A 24360-nucleotide genomic window follows, 5' to 3' on the forward strand; every position below is an offset into this window, starting at 1 on the left:
AAAAAAAAAAAAAGAGGTTAGAGTGGGAGAGAGCCAAAGCATAAGAGACTGTTGAGAACTGAGAACAAACTAAGGGTTGACGGGGATGGGAGGGAGGAGAGGGTGGGTGATGGGTATTGAGGAGGGCACTTTTGGGATGAGCACTGGGTGTTGTATGGAAACCAATTTGACAATAAATTTCATATATAAATAAAAATAAAAATAAAAAAAAACTACATAGACTCTAGGACCATCTCCTCTAAATGAAAATTATAAATAATGAACACATATAAACACGTGATTATTCATAAATCTAGATGTAATAGATCTTTGTGTTTCCAGCCTAGAACAATTTCTAGAAGCCTGAAGAAAATTATCAAAATACTTTAAATTTGTTTAATGTTTATTTATTTTTGAGACAGAGACAGAGCATGAACGGGGGTGGGGCAGAGAGGGAGACACAGAATCTGAAGCAGGCTCCAGGTTCTGAGCTGTCAGCACAGAACCTGACTCGGGACTCAAACTCACAAACCGTGAGATCACGACCTGAGCTGAAGTCGGATGCTTAACTGACTGAGCCACCCAGGTGCCCCCCAAAGTTCTTTTAAACACTAGGGACATAAGGTGTTAGTACCACTGTGCCTATTAAATTTACTTCCAGTAGTCTAAGGAATTCTTGTTTGGGATTTTTGACCATTCGTTTGCCTAACAGTCTCCCAAAAAATATCATCACATAACAAACATATTTGCTAGACTCCTGCAGACAAGATGACTAGGGGCATGGGTAGCTGTGGAGTGGCTCTAGTATAGTGCCCTTCTACATCTAGTATTCTAGAATGGTTCAGAAATAAGGCAGTTATGCAAGAAGGAAAGTCATTTCCTTCCACCTTATTTGAGACTGCCTAGTATAATTGTGATGTGACAGCTTTGCATAAAAAAAAGTCTAACTACCATTCCCTACTAGGCAAAACCCCAAGACTACCCTTAAAATTTATCACTATTTCTTATATTGATTCATTAACTGTAATGTCTCTTTTATTCATTCCTCTCTCTCCTCTTCCACTACTATGTAAAAATGAGAGACCTGGAATTATATCTTATGGAAAGCTCTTGGCAAGCAGATTGAAGGGTAGCATGCTATTTAATACCTTCCAATTGTTTTTTCATCTGTGAAATGGGGAATGATATAGAATTTCTTTTTTTAATTTTATTTATTTTTCCATATCAAATTTTAATTTGAAACAAATATATATTTATTAATTTAAGGGTATTACATATAGTCAACAAACATGATTAGATATGTAGTTTTTAAAGTTTATTTTTACTTTTTTAATGTGAAATTTATCGTCAAATTTGCTTCCGTACAACACCCAGTGCTCATCCTAACAGGTGCCCTCCTCAATGCCCATTACCCACTTTCCCCTGTCTCCCACTCCCCATCAACCCTCAGTTTATTCTCAGTTTTTAAGAGTCTATTATGGTTTCCCTCCCTCCCTCTAACTTTTTTCCCCCTTCCCCTCCCACATGGTCTTTTGTTAAGTTTCTCAGGATCCACATTTGAGTGAAAATATATGGCATGACTTATTTCACTTAGCATAACACTCTCCAGTTCCATCCATGTTGCTACAAAAGGCCATATCTCATTCTTTTTCATTGCCATGTAGTATTCCATTGTATATATAAACCACAATTTCTTTATCCATTCATCAGTTGATGGACATTTAGGCTCTTTCCATAATTTGGCTATTGTTGAAAGTGCTGCTATAAACATTGGGGTACAAGTGCCTATGCGTCAGCACTCCTGTATCCCTTGGGTAAATTCCTAGCAGTGCTATAGAATTTCTAAAGGAATGCAATGAAATAATGCATTAAAACAGCAGAGCAAGGAGAGTTAAGATGGTGGGGGTAGTGGGAGGTCCCTATGTTTGCTTCATCCATTAAACACAGCTCGATAAATGTTAAATCATTCTGAACACTGAAGAAATTGATCTGAGGACTTACAGAACAAACTGCACAACTAGGGAGAGAAGAGGCCACATTATGGAAGGTAGGAGATGTGGATAAGTGGTTTGGGGGAGAAAAGTGTCATGGATGCTGCAGAGAGAGGAAGCCCTGTTCATGGAGATAGGCAAAAGAGAGAGAAAGAGAAATAGAGAATGCATTGCACAGGGGATCACAACAAGGAAAACACTTCCCCAAAGCCATTGACTGGGGAAACAAGAGGGGTTGATTATTGTGAGTTTTTACAACCAGCAGAGCTCAAAGACTAGAGTTTTAGAAGTCCCTGCAGTAGCTGATATTGAACCCCAGGGTGCTGTGCTACAGTGCTCTTATGGAGAAGGAGGGCAGAGGCCTGGGAGCAGAGCTCAGTTAATAATGGATAGATAAATTAATCCCCTAGGATGCACTGGGAGAGACAGCTTCTTCTTCTTGGAGTGCATCTGGGAGAGATGGCATTGCTTCTCAGGGTACAAAAGAGCTGGTGGGTGCCATTGCGCTCCCTTGTCCCTTAAGCATCTGGGCAGAGATGCCTGCTGAGGGCGGCTAAATGGGACTCTGGCCTTTTGCTACACTTTACTCAAAACTCCAAGCTTCTGTGTGTTGTTGCGATTGCCCTAATGGGACAAACTAGCTCCAGTCCAAGTGTGGCAAGACCCTCCCCTAGTGGACCAGCATGGGTCCACGCAGTTCTAGGCCCCTGAACTTTGGAGTTTTGAAACACAGCCAGCATGCCTGAGATAAAACACAGGTACACTGTGCTACTAGGTGGCAGACAACCCAGACACAGGGTGAAGGCAGGGATCTGAGGGATGCCTTGGACATAAGGGGGGATTGTTGCTCTTCTGTGAGGGCATCCTGGACAGCTGGCACAAACTACTTTCTCCGGGGATGAGGGAGAGAACTGGTGCCATTTTTCTCCCCCACCCATCAGCACAGACTGAGTTCAGGGAGCAGCACATTGCCAACAGTGGAGGCCCTAGCTGCTTACACCAAGACCCACCCTACTGCACTTCTGCAGGTTTTTTTTTTATTATTAGGGCAAGCGTGACTGAGAACCAGAGCAGTAGGCCCCTCCCCAGAAGACTAGCACAAACCCCCCTCATGCACCACATCTGCTGATCATAGAGTGCTGCAAAGCTTCAGCTGTAGTGGAAACAGAGATCAGTCCTCTTTTAACAAGCAGACAGGGCACATCTAGTTAAAACTCACCATACTCTGGTCAAGGTCCAAACACTCCCTACTACAGACAATGAGAAACTTTGCAGAGGACTGACCTGAAGGAAAGAGTAGCCAAAACACAGCAGCAGAGTGCACACAGAATACGACAGAACATTTCCTGAAGCACCAGGCCCTGGACAGTATATGACCTCGATTTAACAAAGCCATTACTCTCAGGAGCAGAAAACATGACAGGCTTTCCTAACACACAGAAGGCAAAGAACTAGACAAAATGCCAAGATGGAGGAATCCATCTGAAAAGAACAAGAAAAGTTCATGGCCAGGGATCTAATCAAAACAGATATAAGTAATATTCCTGGCCCAGAATTTAAAACAACAATCTTAAGGATATTAGCTGGGCTTGAGAAAAGCATAGAAAACACCAGGGAGTCCCCTATAGCAGAGATAAAAGACTTAAAAAGTAGTCAGGCTGTAATGTAGTAATACATCTTGTGATTCTCTAAATATTAAAATAAAAATGTAGAAATGCAATTTAATTAAGTACTGTTATAAATGTTGCTGGCTTTGAAAAGAAAAACCTTAATTTTATTCATAAGTAACTAGAGAATGAATTTCGTAAGTTTAGAGGAAATAATGATAAACACTACTTCTTTTAAGCAGGGATACATTTGTCATTCATTTTTATAATGTGAACTCCATAAGTGTTAGGGCAGATGTCAGTTTCTGTTTACTGCTTCATGTAGAACATTTGCTAACATATTGTACGTACTCAGTTAATGATTGATAGATAAATTAATACAGGAGGATAGTGTTGTCCTTCTATAGTCATGTTGAGCCATAGACATTGTAATCATCAGAGGAAATCACCAGTTAAAACATGAATAATAACTGGAGTGCTGTCTATGAAAATCCAAGACATGGACATTTTTCTGGCAAGGGCAAGGAGGGAGAAATCAAGCCCATTTATTAGTAAATATAGTAATCAGAAAAGTTTCCAAGAAGCAGTTTACATGGGAAAAGATGAAACAATGTTATTTTCATTATAGTTTTAGTTAGGCTTTTCATTACACACACACACATGCATACACACACATACACATACACACACACTTATCTCCAGTGGAGCTTTTGCAATAAACACCATATTTAGAAAGAAAGGGGCTCAAAGAAGGATGCAAACCATAAGAGACTTTTAACTATACAGAACAAACTGAGGGTTGCTGCAGGGGAGGTGGGCAGGGGATGAGCTAAATGGGTGATGGGGATTAAGAAGGGCACTTGTTAGGATGAGCACTGGGTGTTATGTGTAAGTAAGTGATGAATCACTAAATTATACTCCTGAAACCAGTATTACACTATATGTTAACTAATTAGATTTAAAGACAAACTTTAAAAAAAGGAAAGGGACTCAAATATGGAACTAACTTCCTCTTGTGAATACCTGGAATTTCTAAAGCCTTAATTTTCCCAAGGAGTCAGTCAGAGAAGGTATATCATTGAAGGTCCTTCGGAAGTAGCATTACAAATAGCTGCTTTTTAATCCAAGGCTCCACTTGGTGGGCACAAATAGGTGTGTATTTAATATAATTTATTTGCATAATTGAGAAGCAGTACCCTGGTGGAAACAGCTGTATATGAAGCGTGATATGTATGATATTATATGGCAGTGTTGACTATTGACCTTTGTATCTACAGATAGCAGTCTATTGATAGGAGTTAATAACTCTCTTTACACCAAGAGTTAAAATTTCCTGCTCACACAGAGGAGGACTCCTATTTCTCACTTCTGCTATGCCCTATTTTCTCTTTCTTGAGTGTCAGGTTTAAATAAAAAAAAAGATTTGAAATGTCCCAGGAATTGAGAAATTGGAAGAGGAAGGAATCAGAGGGCATTTGGGATACTGATCCATTAGGGTTAAAGCAGATGGATCATATGCCCTCTTAATCTATACTAGGTCATTAGTTCTTCCACTGGAATCTAATGAAAATTTCACTGAAGGGACACAAATAAGATGTTAATAATACAAGAATTGCTTGGAAAAACACAAGAGGCACACTGCAAAAGGTGATATTTTGTCAAAATAAAGATTGAGGATATAAACTGGCAGCAGTTCAGGAAGTGTACTTTTATAAATAGAAGTAAACATTTTGGGAAACAGATAATCTCCTAGTATTACACATCAATATTTACACATTGGACAAAGTCTGTTCTGTAATTTCATCTTCATACTGATGAATTCTTCTTATCTACTAGAATCTATTTCAAGAAATAGCTGCAGAAAGTGATTTTGTTACTTTTAAACTTTCTCTTATTAATGAGGAGCAAACAAATGCTCTTAGGAACTAATTGTATGTCATAAATTCACCTTTCTGAATCACACAATTCTCATTTATATTATAAGGGGATTAGTTTTTAAGGTGGTATATAGACTTTTCTATTTATTTATTAAGCATCTATGATGAGATGGGTAATTTGATTCAGTAACACAGTGATTTTTACTCTCAAATCTACAACTCAGTTAAAACATTTTATTAACAATATCTTTGTATAATTGGTGAGAATAAGGTTCTACATACATGCCAAATTCTATTTAAAAGGAACAATTTTATTATTAAAAGTAAAACAATTGTTGGCTTTTATTGAACCAAAACATATACAAAACCATCTTCAAATGATTTTCCCAATTGTGAAATTCAAATAATCATTGGAGTGGGCCTATTTAAATATTTAAATTCCAGAGAGTCAATTAAAGCTTCCACTATAATAGAAGTCAACTATGTAGTAGATTATAATATACAAGTGGCTTAAAATTAGTGTACTAGGTCATGTGGGTTGGTAATCCTTTTGGATAACCTCTTCCAGGAGTTATGAACACAAATGTAACAGATTATGTATTGACTCAGAGTACTACTTGGAGTCACTAGCAAGATTTATTTCAATTAAGTATTTTTTAGGAATCAGTTTGAAATTGTAGTGGAACATAGTGTAAAAATTACATCATATTAAATATTCACCTTATATATACAAAACTTATTAGAATGATTTCTGTAAGTAAAAATAGGGTATAAAGGTACATTTGAAAACTAATCTCACATTTTTGGTATATCCAAACCAAATACATATGACGACTGTTTATTTAATGGATACTTAATATCATATAGGTCTAAGAGGCTAACAAGATAGAGCAACATTAGCTAATTGGCTGACTATGGTGTTGTTACACAGATTCCAAGATATTCCAATTAACTATGAAATGTTATAGACATATCGCTTTTGGTAAAGATTTTCATTACTAGGTCTTTCACTAAGGAAAATTAGTCATATTATGTGTATGACTTTATGTGTAGCAGAGGAAATCAGAATACTTATTTTACAAGGTCTGAGTTATGCTGGAAAATAATTGAAACAAATCTAATTGGTGATGGAAGTAGAAAAAGAACGTTTAACAGAGAAATGATTGTTATATACAATGAACATGATTTTATCATTATATATAGTAAGGAGATTAGTTAATATTAAAACAATAAAAATAATACATGCTTTTGATTGCATTCTATTCCCATTCTATTACTGTTGATTATCAAATTGTATTTTCTGTATTAATATAGAGCCTCCCATCACCTCCAACTTCACTTTGCATTAGGTCTAATCCTTTTTTCTCAAATTAAACAAATGCATGCCATTTATGTGTTTTGTACCAGGTAGAAACAGCCTTTGTATGACAAGATAGCTAAGTCATATAAACAGAAATATTGTTTTAATTGCTTCCTTTATTTATTTAATATTGGTGCAACCACAACTAGTATAGCCAGAGTGTCAAAAGTGACCTAAAGATTATCTCCCAGGGTATTCATATTTAAATGCAAAATAATACTCTAGTATGCCTTTTTTCTTGCTTGATTCCAAAGAAAAACACAAATTTTTTCTCTCCTTAGAAAACCATTGTCAGAATAAATGACAATTTATGTAATTTAGTTAGATTCTGAAGTTAAATAGTAGTGAAGAATAAAATTCAAACACCTATACTAACCCTCTCACAAAAGTTGTAAAAAATTCTAGGGGCACCTGTGTGGCTCAGTTGGTTAAGCCTCTGATTCTTGATTTCAGCTTAGGTCATGATCTCACTGTGGGTTCAAGCCCTGCCTCAGCACTGACACTGTGGAGACCGCTTGAGATTCTCTCTCCCTCTGTCTCTGCCTTTCCCTCACTAGTGTGCTCTCTCTCTCTCACTATCTCTCTCAAAATAAGTAAACTTAAAGAAAAGAGTTGTAAAAAATTCTGAAGTTGTTAAACAATGTATACACAGATTATTGAATTTGATATTTGAGAACTGAGTTTTGCCATTTAGGACACTGGCCAACACTAAAGATTACAATAATATTTAAAAAGGAGTCAGAAAAATTTACAAAATGGTTGTGCAGAAAGTCACATGGGCTCACGAAGTGATTGGCCAGATTTTTCAAACCTTATCTAATCTGCTATCAGATATATAGACAGTATTGAAAGCTTTCATTGTTTTCATATTACTCTTTTTTCATACATTCTTTTTTTCCTGAATCGAAGCAAGGTCATCTATTGCTTGTGTGGTGTGATGTAGTCATTTTATAGATTGCCAAAATACTTTCCCTTTGGCTAATTCAGAGAATAAAATTCCAAACCATATATAGCTTATTTTTTATTTATAAATAACACAATATATCCAAAACCATTTATAAAATATAAATATTTAGTCAAAGATTTAGCACTCATTATTATATTATCTGTGAATAGGATCCAGGTAAGCTTATTTTTTATTTAAAAAGATCTGAAATGCAGTTTTCTGCTTGGAAGATCAAAATCTCTGGATCCATTTTCTTGCTTTACCATCACATATCATTTTTTCTAGGTCAGAACCATACAAATATTTGAATTCCATGAGATATATCCTGAGATATATCATGATTGAGTTATTGGTCCTAAATAATACAAAACAACCAGTCAGTTTAGACCCAAACTTTACAAAAATAGTTATTTTGTGCCACATGAACACAGCTTAAATCTATATTGCTACTCTCCACCTTCATGTTCTGTTTATCAATAATGAAAATATATGTATGTAAGCCCTGTTGATTATGGATCTCTACAGGAAAATTAATCTGTGTATTTTCAGTTTGCTAAACAAATGTTGCAAACATTTGTTGCCAAATACATTCTGTGTATTTTAACTTATTAATAGTAAACTTCCTATGTATCACATAAGTGAGTGCTGCTTAATAAAAATAGAAAAATTCTGTCATTAAAGCTCTCAATTTTAGCACCTGGAATGCCAAATGGAAAAAATACCATTGCAAAACGCAAAAAACTCTGGGCACAAAACAACTCCATCCAGCTCCAACACTAAGATACTTGAATATCTAGCATGGCTTTTAATAGCTTAAGGCCATGTCCCTAGGATGACCCCAGCCTCCCTTAAAATGCCTGCCAGGAAAAGCTTAACATTTCCAGGAGAATTTATAGTTTGTTTCAGCCAAAATTCAGTGATAGGCTGGTAGGTCCCTGAAAGCCATGTTAGAACAGTTAACTTTTAAAAGCTTGCAAATATAAATCCTTCCTTTCTCCTTTGAGTTGTAAAATCTACCACACATAGCTCTTTTCTCAAGGAGTCAGGAGCCATCGCCTTGAAATGCAAACATTCAAGGAGTAGCTTTTACTTCTACCCACTGTGGTTAGGAAAGGGCCTAACTTTGGTGGGTGCCTTACTCCAACTTGCAGCACTACCTCCTTAATAAAGATATGAGAAGTTTTTTTTTTTTCTCTTCTGGATAAATGCCAATTAACAAACCCAGGTGGCCTAGTCATATGGACCAATCCTCATTTAATGCCATTCAGTGCATTTAGCAAATGCAAACCTTCAGTATTAAAAAAAAAAAAAATCTCCTGCCTTTTGTTTTGGCAGGGTTGAGCACAGGTTACATTGAGGTCTCTCCCTTACTGCAATAGGTATTACTGAATAAAATCTGTCTTTACCACATTTAACAAGTGTCTGGCTTTATCCTTGACATTATAATCATGTTCTTGGAAAATGGCAGCAGAAGACCTTATTTCCAAATTTTGTACTTTGAATGGTATTATAAGAAACCATTTATATTATCATTATCTTTGGAATCACTGGTATTGTCAGTAAACACTAACAACTACTTAAGTCACAATCCTTGCACTGACCATTATATAATTTGTAAAAAAATTCTTGATAGCATGGGTTACTCATGCTTCCCTCCACTTTCATCTGACCTAAAACCCTAGGGTAAAGTAGGTTTTAGTAAAAAGAATTAGCAGTGGATGATATTTTAAAAAATGATTCTATTGGATTTCCACAAGCAAGAATAAGAAAAAATAAATGAAAAATAAAACCCTCTCAACCTTTGTTTCAGATTCATGAAGAAAGAAAATTGTATTTACCCATGTGTATGTTTTGTTTGTTTTTCTAATATATAGTGGTGATTGGTAAGTCACCCAAATAAAATCAATGACAGTATTTACTGTTAGTTCAGAGACAACAATATGATTTCTCCTAATTTACTATTGTCCACTATGTGTAAAAACAGATTTCTATCTTTCACCAACGAAGATAATTCCTGCTCACAAACCCCAATTTAAAATGACTGTGGATTATTAAGGCATCTTTTGATTTTATTTAAAATAAAATGATCAGACAAAATAGCTGCTTTAGAATTAACTACTTAAGGGTTTCTGCTTAAAACTAGAAGTATTTGTGAAAACATTACCTTAGAGTATAGAAACATAACTTCATTATTAAGATTTACTGAAATTTCTTGGTTGGGTCGGTAAAGATTTAATAATGCTAGACAAACAGTGGAGCTACCATAGCATCATAAGTTAAATTATCATAACCACACAGAATGTTTTCTATAAATTACTACTAAATGCCCACTTTTGACATGAATTATGGGGCACTCACTTGAGTCATGTACCCTCAAAATAATACTTTTATTGATTGATACAACTTTTATCTTCCAAAAGAGATCCATGACAGATTCATTTAGAATGACTTCATGATCAAGAAAGTGAAGGTTGACTTTTTTCCAGGTTAAAATAACAACCTTTTACTTTGTAGTCCTTTGTTAGACTGTGAATTCCTTGGGAGATAGGGCACATTCTCATTAGCAGATTACCTGGCATATATTAGACATTCAAGACAGGATTACTGAATAAATCAATTAGTCAATGAGTAAAAACGTTGTTCTACTCCTTCTCTGTAGCACACTAATTTGTGGCAAAATATTTCTTTCTTTTTAAGTCCATCTCACATTTTTTTTTTTACTTCTGTGCAAGCTTATGCTTGTTTATCAAATATAAATATTTGTAGATTTGGTGCAAATTTATATTGCAAAGGCAATCAAATCACACAACTACAGTTTTATTTAGAAATAATAATCATTCTTCTAGAATATTTTCACATTTAAACATCGATTTTGAAAATTAATGTGATCAATTTTATTTACTTTTCTACTTTTTTATGGGAAAGCAAAAGGATAAATAATTTATTGGAATGCATTATAAACAATAGCCTATTAAGAAATGCAGTATTAAGATGGCTAACAGATACATGAAAAGATGCTCAGGATCACTGATCATCAGCGAAATCCAAATCAAAACTACAATGAGATATCACCTCACACCTGCCAGAATGGCTACAATCAACAACACAAGATACAACAGGTGTTGGTGAGGATGTGGAGAAAGAGGAACCTTCTTGCAGTCTTGGTGGGAATGCAAATTGGTGCAGCTATACTGGAAAACAGTATGGAGGTTCCTCAAAACATTTCAAATAGAATTACTCTATGATCCAGCAGTTGCAATACTGGGTATTTACCCAAAAGACAAAAAAATACCGATACGAAGGGATACATTCACCCTGATGTTTATAGCAATATTATCTACAATAACCAAATTATGGAAACAGCCCAAGTGTCCATTGATGGATAAATGGATAAAGAAGATATATATATCTACATATATCTATATATCTTTATCATCTATATCTAAATCTATATATCTCACATCTTATTTATTTTAATATTACTCAGCCACAAAAATAATGAAATCTTGACATTTGCAACAATGTGGATAGAGCTAGAGAGTATTATGCTAAGCGAAATAAGTCAGTCAGAGAAAGACAAATACCATATGATTTCACTCATGTGGAATTTAAGACACAGAACAAATGAGCAAAGGGGGGAAAAGAGAGGGAGGCAAACCAAAAAACAGATTTTTAACTATAGAGAACAAACTGATGGTTGCCAGAGGGAAGGTGGGTGGGGGATAGTTTAAATAGATTATGGGGATTAAGGAGTGCATTTTTTCTGATGAGCACTGGGTGTTGAATGGAAATGTTGAGTCACTATGTTGTACACTTGAAACCAATACAACACTACGTTAAGGAATTGGAATTTAAGTAAAAACTTAAAAAGAAAGAAATGAAGTATTATAATATTAAGATTCTTTTTTATAACAATAGTGCTATCTTTCATTTTTATTGAGCACTTCATATATGTTAAATGTATTTCAATTTATTTTTACAATAACCTTTATGGGTATCATTAACTCCATTATACTTTTGAGGAAACTAAGAGCAGTTAAGTAATTTATTAATGTTACATGGTTTAAAATTTACCTATTATAACCCCTTTATTTTTACAAATGAGGATTTGAGGTTGTGTGTGGTTCAGTTAATTGACAAAGATCAAAGCTAGTATTAATAGAACCAAGACTACAAAGTTTCATGACTCTTAGTGCATTACTCTTTACAATTTGAATAACTTTCATATTATTTCTATGTTTTAGAACTTTATAGGCTTTAGCCAAATTACCTTTCTGCCTTCTTTCTCTAGACAGACCAATTTAATCATAGTTGAATTTTGACTTAGGGGACAAGTCTAGGTAGACATACAGATTGGAAATTATCAGCATATGAATAACAATTAAAAACCATGAGGTTTCCCTTAGGTAAAAGGAAAGATAGTCCTTCTCAAACATTGGCCTGCATCAGAATTACAGAGAGTTTGTTAAAATTTGCACATTCCTAAGCCCCAACCCTATACATTCTGATTCAGAAGATGGGGGTACAGTTCAGGAATCTGCATTATTAAAAAGCACCTCTACTTCTGATGTATGTAGTGAAATAATCATAACTTGAGAAATACTGAAGTAGAGGGAGCTGAGAAAAAGCTCATTACAAAGTATGGGATAAAAGCAACATTTATGGAATAAAAAATTGGATCCAAAAGAAGACACTGAAAAAAATGGTCAGATAATTGCGAGAAGAATTCCAGAGAGTACAATGTCACAAAGCAAAGGGAAGAAACAGTTTCAAGGAAGCAGTGGTCAACTGTGTGAAATATTGCAGATAAAGTAAGATGAGGACTGAAGTTTCAGTAGAGTATTGACGGAAGAAGGTTGGGTTCTACAGGTTGGGTAGTGGATGAGATGTAATGAATTCATAACACAGACTGTCCTTTTAGGAATCTTGGTTTAGCAGTGAAGGATAAAGGCAATAAAATAGTTAATGGAAGATTCAGAATCAAGTACTATTTTATTTGGGGGTATGGGTGTTTTGAGAGTTACTACAGGTTGAGTGGAAAGAGTAGGTGAGTAGGAAAGTTCCCTCTTATAATAAACAAGGTGTGGAGGACATAAGAAGATGAGGATCATTCTTAGAAAGGAGGAGGAACATGTTCTTCTCTGTGCCTAGAAGGGAAGAAAGAAGACTGCCTGTGGATAAGAATCATTTTGAAGGTGGGAGTACAAGAAGTAAAAAGTTTCATACCTTATGCTTTATTTACTTTGAAGCTATATTATAATTTTTTGCATAACAAATTCAAACTGTTTTAATTTTCTGATGAAAGTAAATTTTATCTTGTAAAATATCCACCTTTATTTCCCGTGATGATTTTTGCCTTAAAGCCTACTTAGTCTAAAATTCAAAATTTCTTTTGGTAATTGTTTGCATGGCACATTTTTTCCATCATTTTACTTTCAAACATTCCATATTTTTATATTTCAAACATATTTTTTGTAAGAAGCCTATAGTTGGGATTTTTATGCCTAGTGTAACATTTGTTTTATCTTAATTGGAACAGTTTATTTACATTGGATGGTATTATTGATATATTTGGGTTTAAATCTACCACATTATTACTTGATTTCCACTTTTTCTGCTTACTTCCTTCTTCAATTTCCTTTTACTTTCTTGTTTTCTTCTGGATTATTATTTTCCAATTCCCTTCTATTGCATGACAGTTATACATTATTTTATTATCCTTTTAGTTGTTACCATAAGCATTCATGGTTTACCAAAGTACTTTTTCATTTTTTGGATAGTGGAAGGACGTTAGAATACTTTAACTCTATTTACCTCATCCTTTCTTATTGGTTACTTTTGTAATGGGTTTAAATTCTATATATTCTAAACCCCATATTTTTTTTTAAATTTTTTTCAACGTTTTTATTTATTTTTGGGACAGAGAGAGACAGAGCATGAACGGGGGAGGGGCAGAGAGAGAGGGAGACACAGAATCGGAAACAGGCTCCAGGCTCTGAGCCATCAGCCCAGAGCCTGACGCGGGGCTCGAACTCACGGACCGCGAGATCGTGACCTGGCTGAAGTCGGACGCTTAACTGACTGCGCCACCCAGGCGCCCCTCTAAACCCCATATTATTGCTATTATTATCATTTAAGCCAGTCAATAATCATTTATATTCACATACATGTTTATAATTTGTGTTGCTCTTCATTCCCTTCTGCATCCTTGACCTTCCACCTGGAAATACTTTTCTTCTGCTGAAGAACCTTAAGTTGAGTGTGCTGGTTACAAACTCTCAGATCAGTTTGTCCAAAGAGTCTTAATTTCACTTTCATTTTTGAAGGATATTTTTATAGGGAATTGAATTCTAAGTTGGCAATTATTTTCTTTCAGCACTTTCACTTCACTTTTTGAAAACAGCATTCCATTTTCTTTCTTTCTTTCTTTCTTTCTTTTTTTTTTTTTTTTTTTTTTTTTTTGCATTGCTTTAGTCAAGGTTTCAATCTTCTCCCAGGTCTTGGCCCCATTTATTTTTATTTTTACTGATTGTTATCTACCTATTGCCTTTAAAGTTGTTTTAATGCTTATTTATTTTTGAGAGAGTGGGGAGGAGGGGCAGAGAGAGAGAGAGAGGGAGACACTAAGGCAGGCTCCAGGCTCCAGGATCTGGGCTGTAAACATAGAGCCCAAGCAGGACTTGAACCCAAGAACTGCAAGATCATGACGTGAGCTGAAGTCAGACACTCAACTGAGCCACCCAGGTGCCACTGCTTTAAAGGTTTTTAAAATTTGTCAAACTTTTCTGGTTGTTTTCAACTGGATATTTGACACAAAATACCAAGTCCATAGTTACTAGAAGTATTCCCTCAGTGTTCATAACTGATTGGTTTGATATTTTTGCTGAAGGGAATATGAGGCCATACAATAAAATTTAAAAATGGCTGGAGTTGGATAAGGGATCTCTTTTGGAAGTGGTAAAATTTTGGACTAGCTTCTGAGAAAAGACAGCCAATCACAGGTGATTAAATAAGTAATACTGACAATCCAACTGAACTTGATAGACAGCAGTGACAACCGGGGTAGAGAGTGGTATAATGTATCTGGATATCAATTTTCTAGTTTAAAAAATGAATGTGGGGGCACCTGGGTAGCTCGGTTAAGTGTCCAACTCTTGATTTCAGCTCAGGTCATGATCTCATGGCTCATGATTTTAAGCCCCACCTAGGGCTCTGTACTGACAGGTCAGAGCCTGCTTGGGATTCTCTCTCTCCCTTTCCCTCTGCCCCATCCCAACATGTGCTCTCTCTCTCTCTCTCTCTCTCAAAAATAAATAAATAAATAAACTTAAAAAAATAATGTGAAAATAGTTTCTGCCGTATTTATCACAGTCGTTTTTAGGACTAAATGAAGTGATGGTATGTATTTCTAAAAAAAATGACAGATGTGAAAGTAAACTATGAAGTGGTACAAATTTTAAATCATCTTTTTTTAAAGTTTTATTTATTTAAGTAATCTATACACCCAACATGAAGCTCTAACTCATGACCCTGACATCAAGACTCACATGCTCTTCTGACCGAGCCAGCCAGATCATCTGAAGTCATTTTTTTTTCCTTCATGGGAATAAAATGCATGAAAATGAATCTTTATTTTGAGGATTATATAAATTTATTTATTTATGTTTAGGTGGTTTTTTTGTTTTATTTTGTTTTGTTTTCTGTTTTCTGTTTTTTGTTTTTTAGTAGGCTCTGAGCCCAGTGCAGAGCCCAGTGCAGGGCTTGAACTCATGAGATCAAGACCTGAGCTGATATCAAGAATCAGATGCTTAACTGACTGAGCCACCCAGGTGCCCTGGGTTTATATAATTTCTTTAAATTTTCACTCATAGAACTTGCATATACTGCCACATTCCCACAGCACTGGGGGAAATATTCTTGGAGGAAGGCTCTGAGTAGGCAGTAACTGAACATATCACAGAGCAATTGAGAGAGAATATGGTGGTAAAGAAGTGGGATAGAATTGGAGAAAAAGTGAAGAAAAAAGACAAACAGGTACTCTGTGGGTTTCAAATTTATACTTCCTTCTTTAAACATGAGTTCTCATAAAGCTCCCTGATGAGGATAAATTAACACATCTGTCTCACCCATACTAGCTACTTCTGGAAGACTATCAAGGTCAGTGGTCAAAGAGTTACTGCAGAATGGTCCAGGGAGAACACCCAGCAAGCCTAAGGCTTGATTATGGTTTTATCCCCTGGGTCTTGCCATTTGAGTGAAAATAAGATGTCAATCAAGTAGTTTTAGGCTTCCACTACTGAGCAGAGATGAACTATTTATGCTGGATGATTTTATAACATAGTTCATTATTTGCAATTGTCACATGGGAAGAAATGGAATTTGTTTCAGATGGTGGAAGGACAAAGCCACTTTTTTGAGCTATATGATAGATTTTCAGAATGCACTATAATAACACATTTTGGGGATAGAAAACACTCTTCTTAAAGGATCCATATTTACAATGAAAATACCTTGTAGTCATGCAATATTTCAACAAACAAAGTGTTTTGTAACTCTGTTCTAACTTTTCTTACACTTGAAAATGATTCCACTATTGATTTATTTTACAATATAAAGTCTACAAAGTAGCCTTTTGGATTTTTAAATGTTAAAAAAGTGCTAACATTTCAATTAACTAAGGTAAAAACAGTTACTTCTTAGATTTATCCCTTTGTAGAGCATAAAGGTTGATTTTTTCCTTCCATATAATCATTCTTGGCAGCCTTTTTCTACTGCTCAACAGCTTCCTCAACAAAGCATACTGTTTATACCCACATCTATTAACTAGAATTCTGTATATTATATCCAAAAGTTACAATTGAATTTTATCTTTAATTTTTATTTTGGATTGCTGATGCTAATAACCAAGAGCTGGCATAGATGCCACAATTTCCTTAAACATGAGAAAATCTCAAAATCAAATATGGTATCATTGACTACTCACAGCATTGCAATGTTGAAAAGACATTTTGGATGACTGCCAAGAACACAGGAAATTGTGATTGAAAACCATAGCATACAATACAAATCTCAGATTGTGTAAGACTTTATGGGCTATGATAATGAAAACATTTGTGTCTTCACAATCATTGATCAAATTAATGATCATAGTCCACATAAGAAGTGCATGAAAAGCACATAGAGCCAGGCATCTTAGATGAAAGAAGAGTATGACAAGTTGTTGGTAGAGATGATGCCAGGGTGCCAGTATACTTTCCTGGGCATGAAATAATGGTCCCAAAAGAAAAACTTATTGCTTATTCTAATTGTGGTTGCTATTGGCCCATATTTGTGGTTAGTTTCTTTATAGCTGTTTAAATAAAAGCATCTTGTAAAGTTTTCACCCATCCCAAAGAAGCTGCAACTTTGTGGCCAGTGTTTAATGCAATATAGGAAGAATAATTCAGGCAACTGATAAAAGAGGAAAGCATACTGGCTTGGCACATTGTTTGCTGATGCAAAAGCCATATCTACATAGTATTTACTGTTTGACCTCCAGTGTTGTTTAATTCTCTCACATTACTTGTGCCCATGGAGTTAGCCTTACTGTTAAAGATAAGGAGTGGAGCCAACAAGAAGTATGCAAAGGGAAAAACATGTTTAATCTCAGAGACAGATTTATCATGAAGCCAGTGAAGCTTAAGTTTTAGGGCCTCTCACTTGTATAAGCCCCTTCCAAGGCCCTGAGAGTATTTTATGTTTGTAATATTGTTCAAATTTATATATATTTTTTGTTTTCTTATTTGAAAGTTTAATTTGTGGGGCACCTGGGTAGCTCAGTTGGTTAAGCGTTCTACTTCAGCTCAGGTCATGATCTCATGGTTTGTGAGTTCAAGCCCTGTCATCGGGCTCTGTGCTGACAGCTCAGAGCCTGGAACCTGTTTCTGATTCTGTCTCTCCCTCTCTCTCTGGCCCTCCCATGCTCACATACTGTCTTTCTCTCTCTCAAAAATAAACACTTAGAAAGTTTATAAAGTATAAACTTATACTCTCAAACTCTGTGAAGTTTAGGCTCTCAAAACCTGGCCTCCCCTGTTAAATGTGTGCCTCACCAGTAGTCGTTTGTGAATTTGATTTGATATCCTTCAAATTCCTAACACCATCTCCATATTCCCAACACGTCTGAATCTATAGCTACAAAACAAACATTTTGATGAAAATCAATAATAATCCATTTCCATGTTAGGAATTAATCAATCCCTAGTCAGGATATATGCACTAGTTAATGATTTCTTTCAGAGGCCACTACAGTAGGAAATAAAGTTGTAGGCCTGTGAAACAATATGAGATTCATACAATTATAAGTGGCTTTAGCTGTCATTCACTCAAATCCTACATCTTACATAGGAGAACCTGATATTTAGAGAGGAAATATTACTTGTTTAAGTTTATATCTAGGTTATTAGTGGTAAAGTAAGGATTTCAAGAAAATTATTTAATCCTCATGCTAATTTGTACTATTGTTTGCATTTATTTGGTTCATCATTTATAAAGTTTATTTCCTAACATGCTTGGATTTGAATATTTTGCAAATCAAGTTTAAAATTCTATATGTCTCTACAACTGAGAGACAAATAATTTTCAATATTTGAAATCATTACTTTGTGTACTTCGCCACCAACAAAGAATGTCATATTTTTGTATGTAGCTTACAGTTTAATTACATCCTTGATACAATTGAACAATAAAGATAACAGTTTATATTTTAAAGGTCTATCCACTTTTCAGGTCATTTACTTACTATTTCAACACAAACAATTCTGTATTAAAAATCTCTGCTCTCTTTAATTAAATTATAATGCTAAGATTGTTTTCTATGACTCTGTAATAATAATTGTGTTATGTTTACAAAGATAACAATAAAGTAAGACTTAGCAATAAATTAAAATGATCCTTGGAATACAAGCATGACATTTGAAAGTTTATTTAAAATTATAGCTTTAAAAAATTTCATGTTAAGTCATGTACTTTTTCTGTTGGAGCAAGTCTAAAAGCTATTTTTCCCTTTCCTTAAAAAGGAGACATAAGTCATAACTACATTACTTTGTAAAAGTACTGGAAACTCACATAAAATACTAAGACAGATGTAATCATTTGTAATTGGGCTAAAATAATGCACATAAAATATGCTACCTGACTTCACTGGAAACTAATCTTCAGGCTTATTATTTCTGACCTTAAAAATTCCTTAACTCAATGCATTATAAAAATCTTTACAAAAAGTTTGTAACATAATACATACAAGTAATATAAAATGCAGATAAGTTAATACTAGACTCAGTGGTTAAATGAACAAAAGTTATGAACAGGCAATTCAGCTGAAAGGAAATAAAAATGGCTAATAAATATAATGAAAAACATTTAACCTCATAAATTGTAAGATAAACAAATGTGACTAGGATTATGGCTATGACTGTCACTTACATAATTCTATTTATATAAATAGTAAAAGCATAATGAAATGGTTATGGATGCATGCTGCTGATAAAAGTATAAACTAATACAACTCTTTAGGAAAATTGTTTTTTCAATATATATTAAGAAACTAAAAATATTCCTAAAGCTTCAACCAGTAATTTCATGCCTAAGCAAATAAGACTGAAAAAGGCTTTATGTGTTGAAATTCATAATTATGCACATCAAAGCAGTATATATAATAGCAAAAACTTGAAATAATTTGAACACCAACAATGAAGAAAATAACAAGTTAATTATATGATCAAGTTATATGATCAAGTTTATATGATCAAGTTATATATAAAATATATACACACATGCACATATATATGTGAATATATATATATATCAATATTGTTAATGCTTAAAGCAATTCATGCTTTTCTATATTTTACACATTTTAGATAATGAGCAGTTACTACTTTCAAATCCAAAAAAAATAATTTTAATAATAATGATAAAGAAATGCAGAAAATAGGAGAGACATATATTAGTGTATAAGGAAAATGTCCAAGCAATCAAACACATACTTAAACAAAAATGAAGCTTGATTTTGTAATTCTAGTAGGAATAAAGACAGATAAAATCCAATACTGGTGAAAATAAAGGTTTTAATTTGGCAGAATTCTTCTGGTCGATAATTTGATAATATAAATAAGCTTAAAACAATTTTACATTCTGTCACCATAATCAAAATCATAAGAATGTAACCTATGAAAAAAACCCTGTACCATTTTTTAAGAACTTTGTTTAAAAAAAAAACCCTGAATCATAGTAAGGTATTAATGAAAATTATTTGAATAATTAAAATACATTATACTTACAAAGACAATTATATCAGCTTTACTTTAAAAAATGTTTAATTATTTATTTTTGAGAGAGAGTGAGAGGGAGGGGCTGAGAGATGGAGAGAGAGAAACCCAAGCAGGCTCTGAGCTGGCAGTGCAGAGCCCGATGTGGTGCTCAAACTCAAGAACCTTGACATGATGAACCGAAATCAAGAGTTGGACACAGACTAAACCACCCAGGTGCCCCTATAAGCTTTACTTCTAACAACTGAAAATTGGTGGCAATCTACATAATCCAACAATAATTGAATGATCATATAAGTTACAGTATATAAATTCAAGAGTAAAAAAAGGCACTTACTTAAAATTAATGTAATGGAAAAGAAACATGTGATTACATCATTTCATATACTGTATTCATTGAGAAACATTGGAAGGAAACCAAAACTTCATAAATAATTGTTGTATTAAATTAGAGACGATTTTATAGACATTTAGAAATCTTTTTAAAATGTTTAATATTAATGATAAATCTTTTTTTTAATTGCTTACCACTTGCATCCTAGATACTTTATTTTCAGGGGTAAGGAATGCTAGAATTTGTGTTTCCATTCTTGTAAGATGAGGTGGCAGAGCAAATATGTAGTGACAGATTTTATTCACACTCTTGCACTACAAAAGAAGAAAACAAAGAAAGAAAAGAAAGAAGATGCATAAAATCAATGTCTCTAGCTCAATTCTAAAATGTAATTGACATAATTTTCATTATTCAAAAAATGACCATATATATGAATAAACAAACACATGTGTGTTTGTATTTACGTTCAGTGGAAGATACAACATGACACACCAAGAGGATGAAAAAATATATTGTCTGTTTTCAGTCAACTGTGTAGTATCCAAGTATAAAACTGGGTTAATTTTTAGGGACTCAATTGTGGTGTAAGCAACATGCAAATGAATAAGAAACATTTAAAAAAATAGATATTAAATATTCATTTATTTTTGAAGAAAAATTCATGGAAATTTTAGAAAATGTAGAAGAAACTAAGAAATTATCTATCACCCAGAATCCTGCCCACAGAGAAACAAGGTAAGTATTACATTTACTTATCATGACTTCCATAAATAACTATTTACTGTGGATTTATTTTAAAATGCACTTTCTTTTCTTCTTCAATTTTTACCAAATTTCACTTTATATTTTTGCTTCCCCCATAAAACAAATAAAAATCCAAATATTATATTAATTTCAACTATAAATATTTTCAAATGTATAACTAATAGTTATAAACTTTTAAAAACACTTCCATAATAATATCACAACCAGCAAAATTAACAAAGCTTCTTAATATAATCTAATGTTCAGTCCATGTTAATTTTTTTTTTCAATTATTTTGTTTGAATCTGGATCCAAACATGAAAATGCACTTTGACAAAGATTTTTGTATATCCTGTATATATGCTCTCAGGGGCCATTTTGTAATTTCTTTTAAATATGGCATACTGTCTAAAAGAAATTTGAACTGTATGAATTTTAATATTTTGACATAACATAGAATTTTATTCTGACTGTCAATAAGAATTTTAAAAAAGAAGGTCTCAACAAGTACAAAAAGACTGACATCATACCATGCATATTTTCAGACTACAATGCTACGAAAATTTGAAATCAACCACAAGAAAAAAATGGGGAAGACTACAAATACATGGTGGTTAAAGATCATACTAAAGAACGAATAGGTTAACAAGGAAATTAAAGAAAAAAAATTTAAAATACATGGAATCAAATTAAAATGAAAACACGATAGTAAAGAATATTTGGGATTCAGCAAAGGTGGTCCTAAAAGAGGAGTATATAACAATACAGACCTACTTCAAGAAGCCATAAAAGTCTCAAATACACCTTACCCATAAAGGAGCTACAAAAGGAGCCAACAAATGAAACCCAAAGCCAGCAGAAGAAAAGAAATAATAAAGACTAGAGCAGGAATAAATGATATAGAAACAAAAAAATCCCAGAACAGATCAATGAAACTAAGAGCAGGTTCTTTGAAAGAATTAATAAAATTGATAAACCCCTAGACAGACTTATCCAAACGGAAAGAGGAATTACCCAAATAAATGAAATCACTAATGAGAGAGGAGAGATCGCAACCAACACCACTGACCTGCAAACAGTTGTAAGAGAATATTATGAAAAATTATGTGCGAACATATTGGCAATCTGGAAAAAATGGACAAATTCCTAGACACATATAAACTACCAAAACGGTAAAAGGAAGAAATACAAAATTAGAACAGACCCATAATCAGGAAAGAACTTAAATCAGTAATAAAAAATCTTCCAACAAACAAAAGCCCAGGGCCAAATGGCTTCCCAGAGGAATTCTGCGATTAAAGAAGAGTTAATACCTAGTCTTCTCAAACTGCTCCAAAAAATAGAAATGGAAAAAAACCTTCAAAAACTCATTCTACAAGATCAGGATTACCTTGATTCCAAAACCAGACAAAGGTCCCATTAAAAAAAGAGAATTACAGGCCAATATCCCTGATGAACATGGTTGCAAAAATACTCAAGATACTAGCAAATGAAATCCGACAGAACATTAAGAGAATGATTCACCATGATCAACCGGGATTTATTCCTGAGCTGCAGGGCTGGTTCAGTATTCACAAATCAATCACCATGATACACCATATTAATAAAAGAAAGGATAAGAACCATATGATGCTCTTTATGCAGAAAAAATCATTTGACAAAGTACAGTATCCATTCTTGATAAAAACCCTCAACAAAGTAGGGATAGAGAAAATACACCTCAACATCATAAAAGCCATTATGAAACATCCACAGCTAATATCATCCTCAATTGGGAAAAACTGAGAGGTTTTCCTCTATAGTCAGGAACAAGACAGGGGTGTTCATTCTCACTATTGTTATTTAACATAGTGCTGGAAGTCCTAGCCTCAGCAATCAGGTAACAAAAAGAAATAAAAGGCATCCAAATCAGCAAAGAAGTAAAACTTTCATTATTCACAGACGACATGACGCTCTATGTAGTAAGCCCAAAGACTCCACATGAAAATTGCTAGAACTGATACACAAGTTCAGTAAAGTCATAGGATACAGTATCAATGTACAGAAATCTGTTGCATTTCTATATACCAATAATGAAGCAGCAGTGCAGAGCCCACTTCAGATTCTGTCTCCCTCTCTCTGTCCTTCCCCTGCTCATGCTCGCTCTTTCTCTCTCTCTCAAAAATAAACACTAAAAAAATATTAAAAAAATAAAGAAATCAAGGAATGGATTCCATTTACAATAGCACCCAAAACCATAAGATATCTAGAAATAAACTTAACCAAAGAGGTAAAAGATCTTTACTCTGAGAACTATAAAACACTTATGAAAGAAATTGAAGATTACACAAAGAAATGGAAAAAGGTTCCATGCTTATGGATTGGAAGAGCAAATATAGTTAAAATGCCTACACTACCCAAAGCAATCTACACATTACATGAAATGCCCATCAAAATACCACCAGAATTTTTCACAGAGCTGGAACAAACAATCCTAAAATTTTTATAGAACTACAAAATGTAGTTTTGATTCAAGCAGCAGCAGCAGAAGCAACACCACCTGTGTCAGAGAGTGGGATCCCCAATTCTCTGTTTGTAGATTTACTAGGACTCATAGGGCTCAGCATATAGTTGTACCCATGGTTTAGATTTATAAAAGTAGAGTAGTAAGAACACACAGCAGGTTCATAAAATAAAATGACACAGGCAGATTCTGGAATAATCCATGTGTAAGTTTCTTTATGCTTTCTCCCTCCTTTAAGGGATCACAGAAAGCAAATTATTTTTCCAGGAACAAAAATTGCAGCAATACCAGTTTGATTTTTTTTTATTGGGGATTGGTCACATATACAATTTCTGCCTAGTACATATCAAAATTTCAGATTCCCAAAAGGAAATCAGGTATTCAGCATAAATCACATTGTACAGATACTATGTGTACAATGAGCCACTCTTACCATTTACCTAACAGAGAAAAGCCAAGTTACCAAACTTCAACCAAGCCCAACTTTGCAGAGTTTTCTAAAAATTGCAATCTCAATATTGATAAATTAATTTTTTTCACACCACCACTACCCAAATGGTACTCCTGGTTTTCATACCACCACTAGCTAAGTGGGACTCCTTTCCAAGCATTAAATGAAAGCAATTTTAAATGCAACTGAAATGCCATCAAAGAAATACATATCTTACCTGTAGAACCTGAATGACTAATGAGAGGTATAGAGTAGGTGGT

At 34.1% G+C, this 24360-nt stretch overlaps 1 protein-coding gene across 2 annotated transcripts in view; it reads right to left on the bottom strand.

Moving 5' to 3' along the window:
• LOC121025332 (uncharacterized) overlaps positions 1-24360 on the bottom strand; it is a 357007-nt gene that overhangs the window by 99714 nt on the left and 232933 nt on the right. For both annotated transcript variants that reach the window (XM_040467877.1, XM_040467876.1), the window contains one exon: positions 20597-20716. In XM_040467877.1, the coding sequence (XP_040323811.1) occupies positions 20597-20716 (120 nt within the window). The remainder of the gene's footprint in view (positions 1-20596; positions 20717-24360) is intronic.

Source organism: Herpailurus yagouaroundi, unplaced genomic scaffold, assembly GCF_014898765.1.
Source record: "Herpailurus yagouaroundi ecotype Mexico unplaced genomic scaffold, PumYag 67623, whole genome shotgun sequence".
Classification (NCBI taxonomy): Eukaryota; Metazoa; Chordata; class Mammalia; order Carnivora; family Felidae; genus Herpailurus; species Herpailurus yagouaroundi.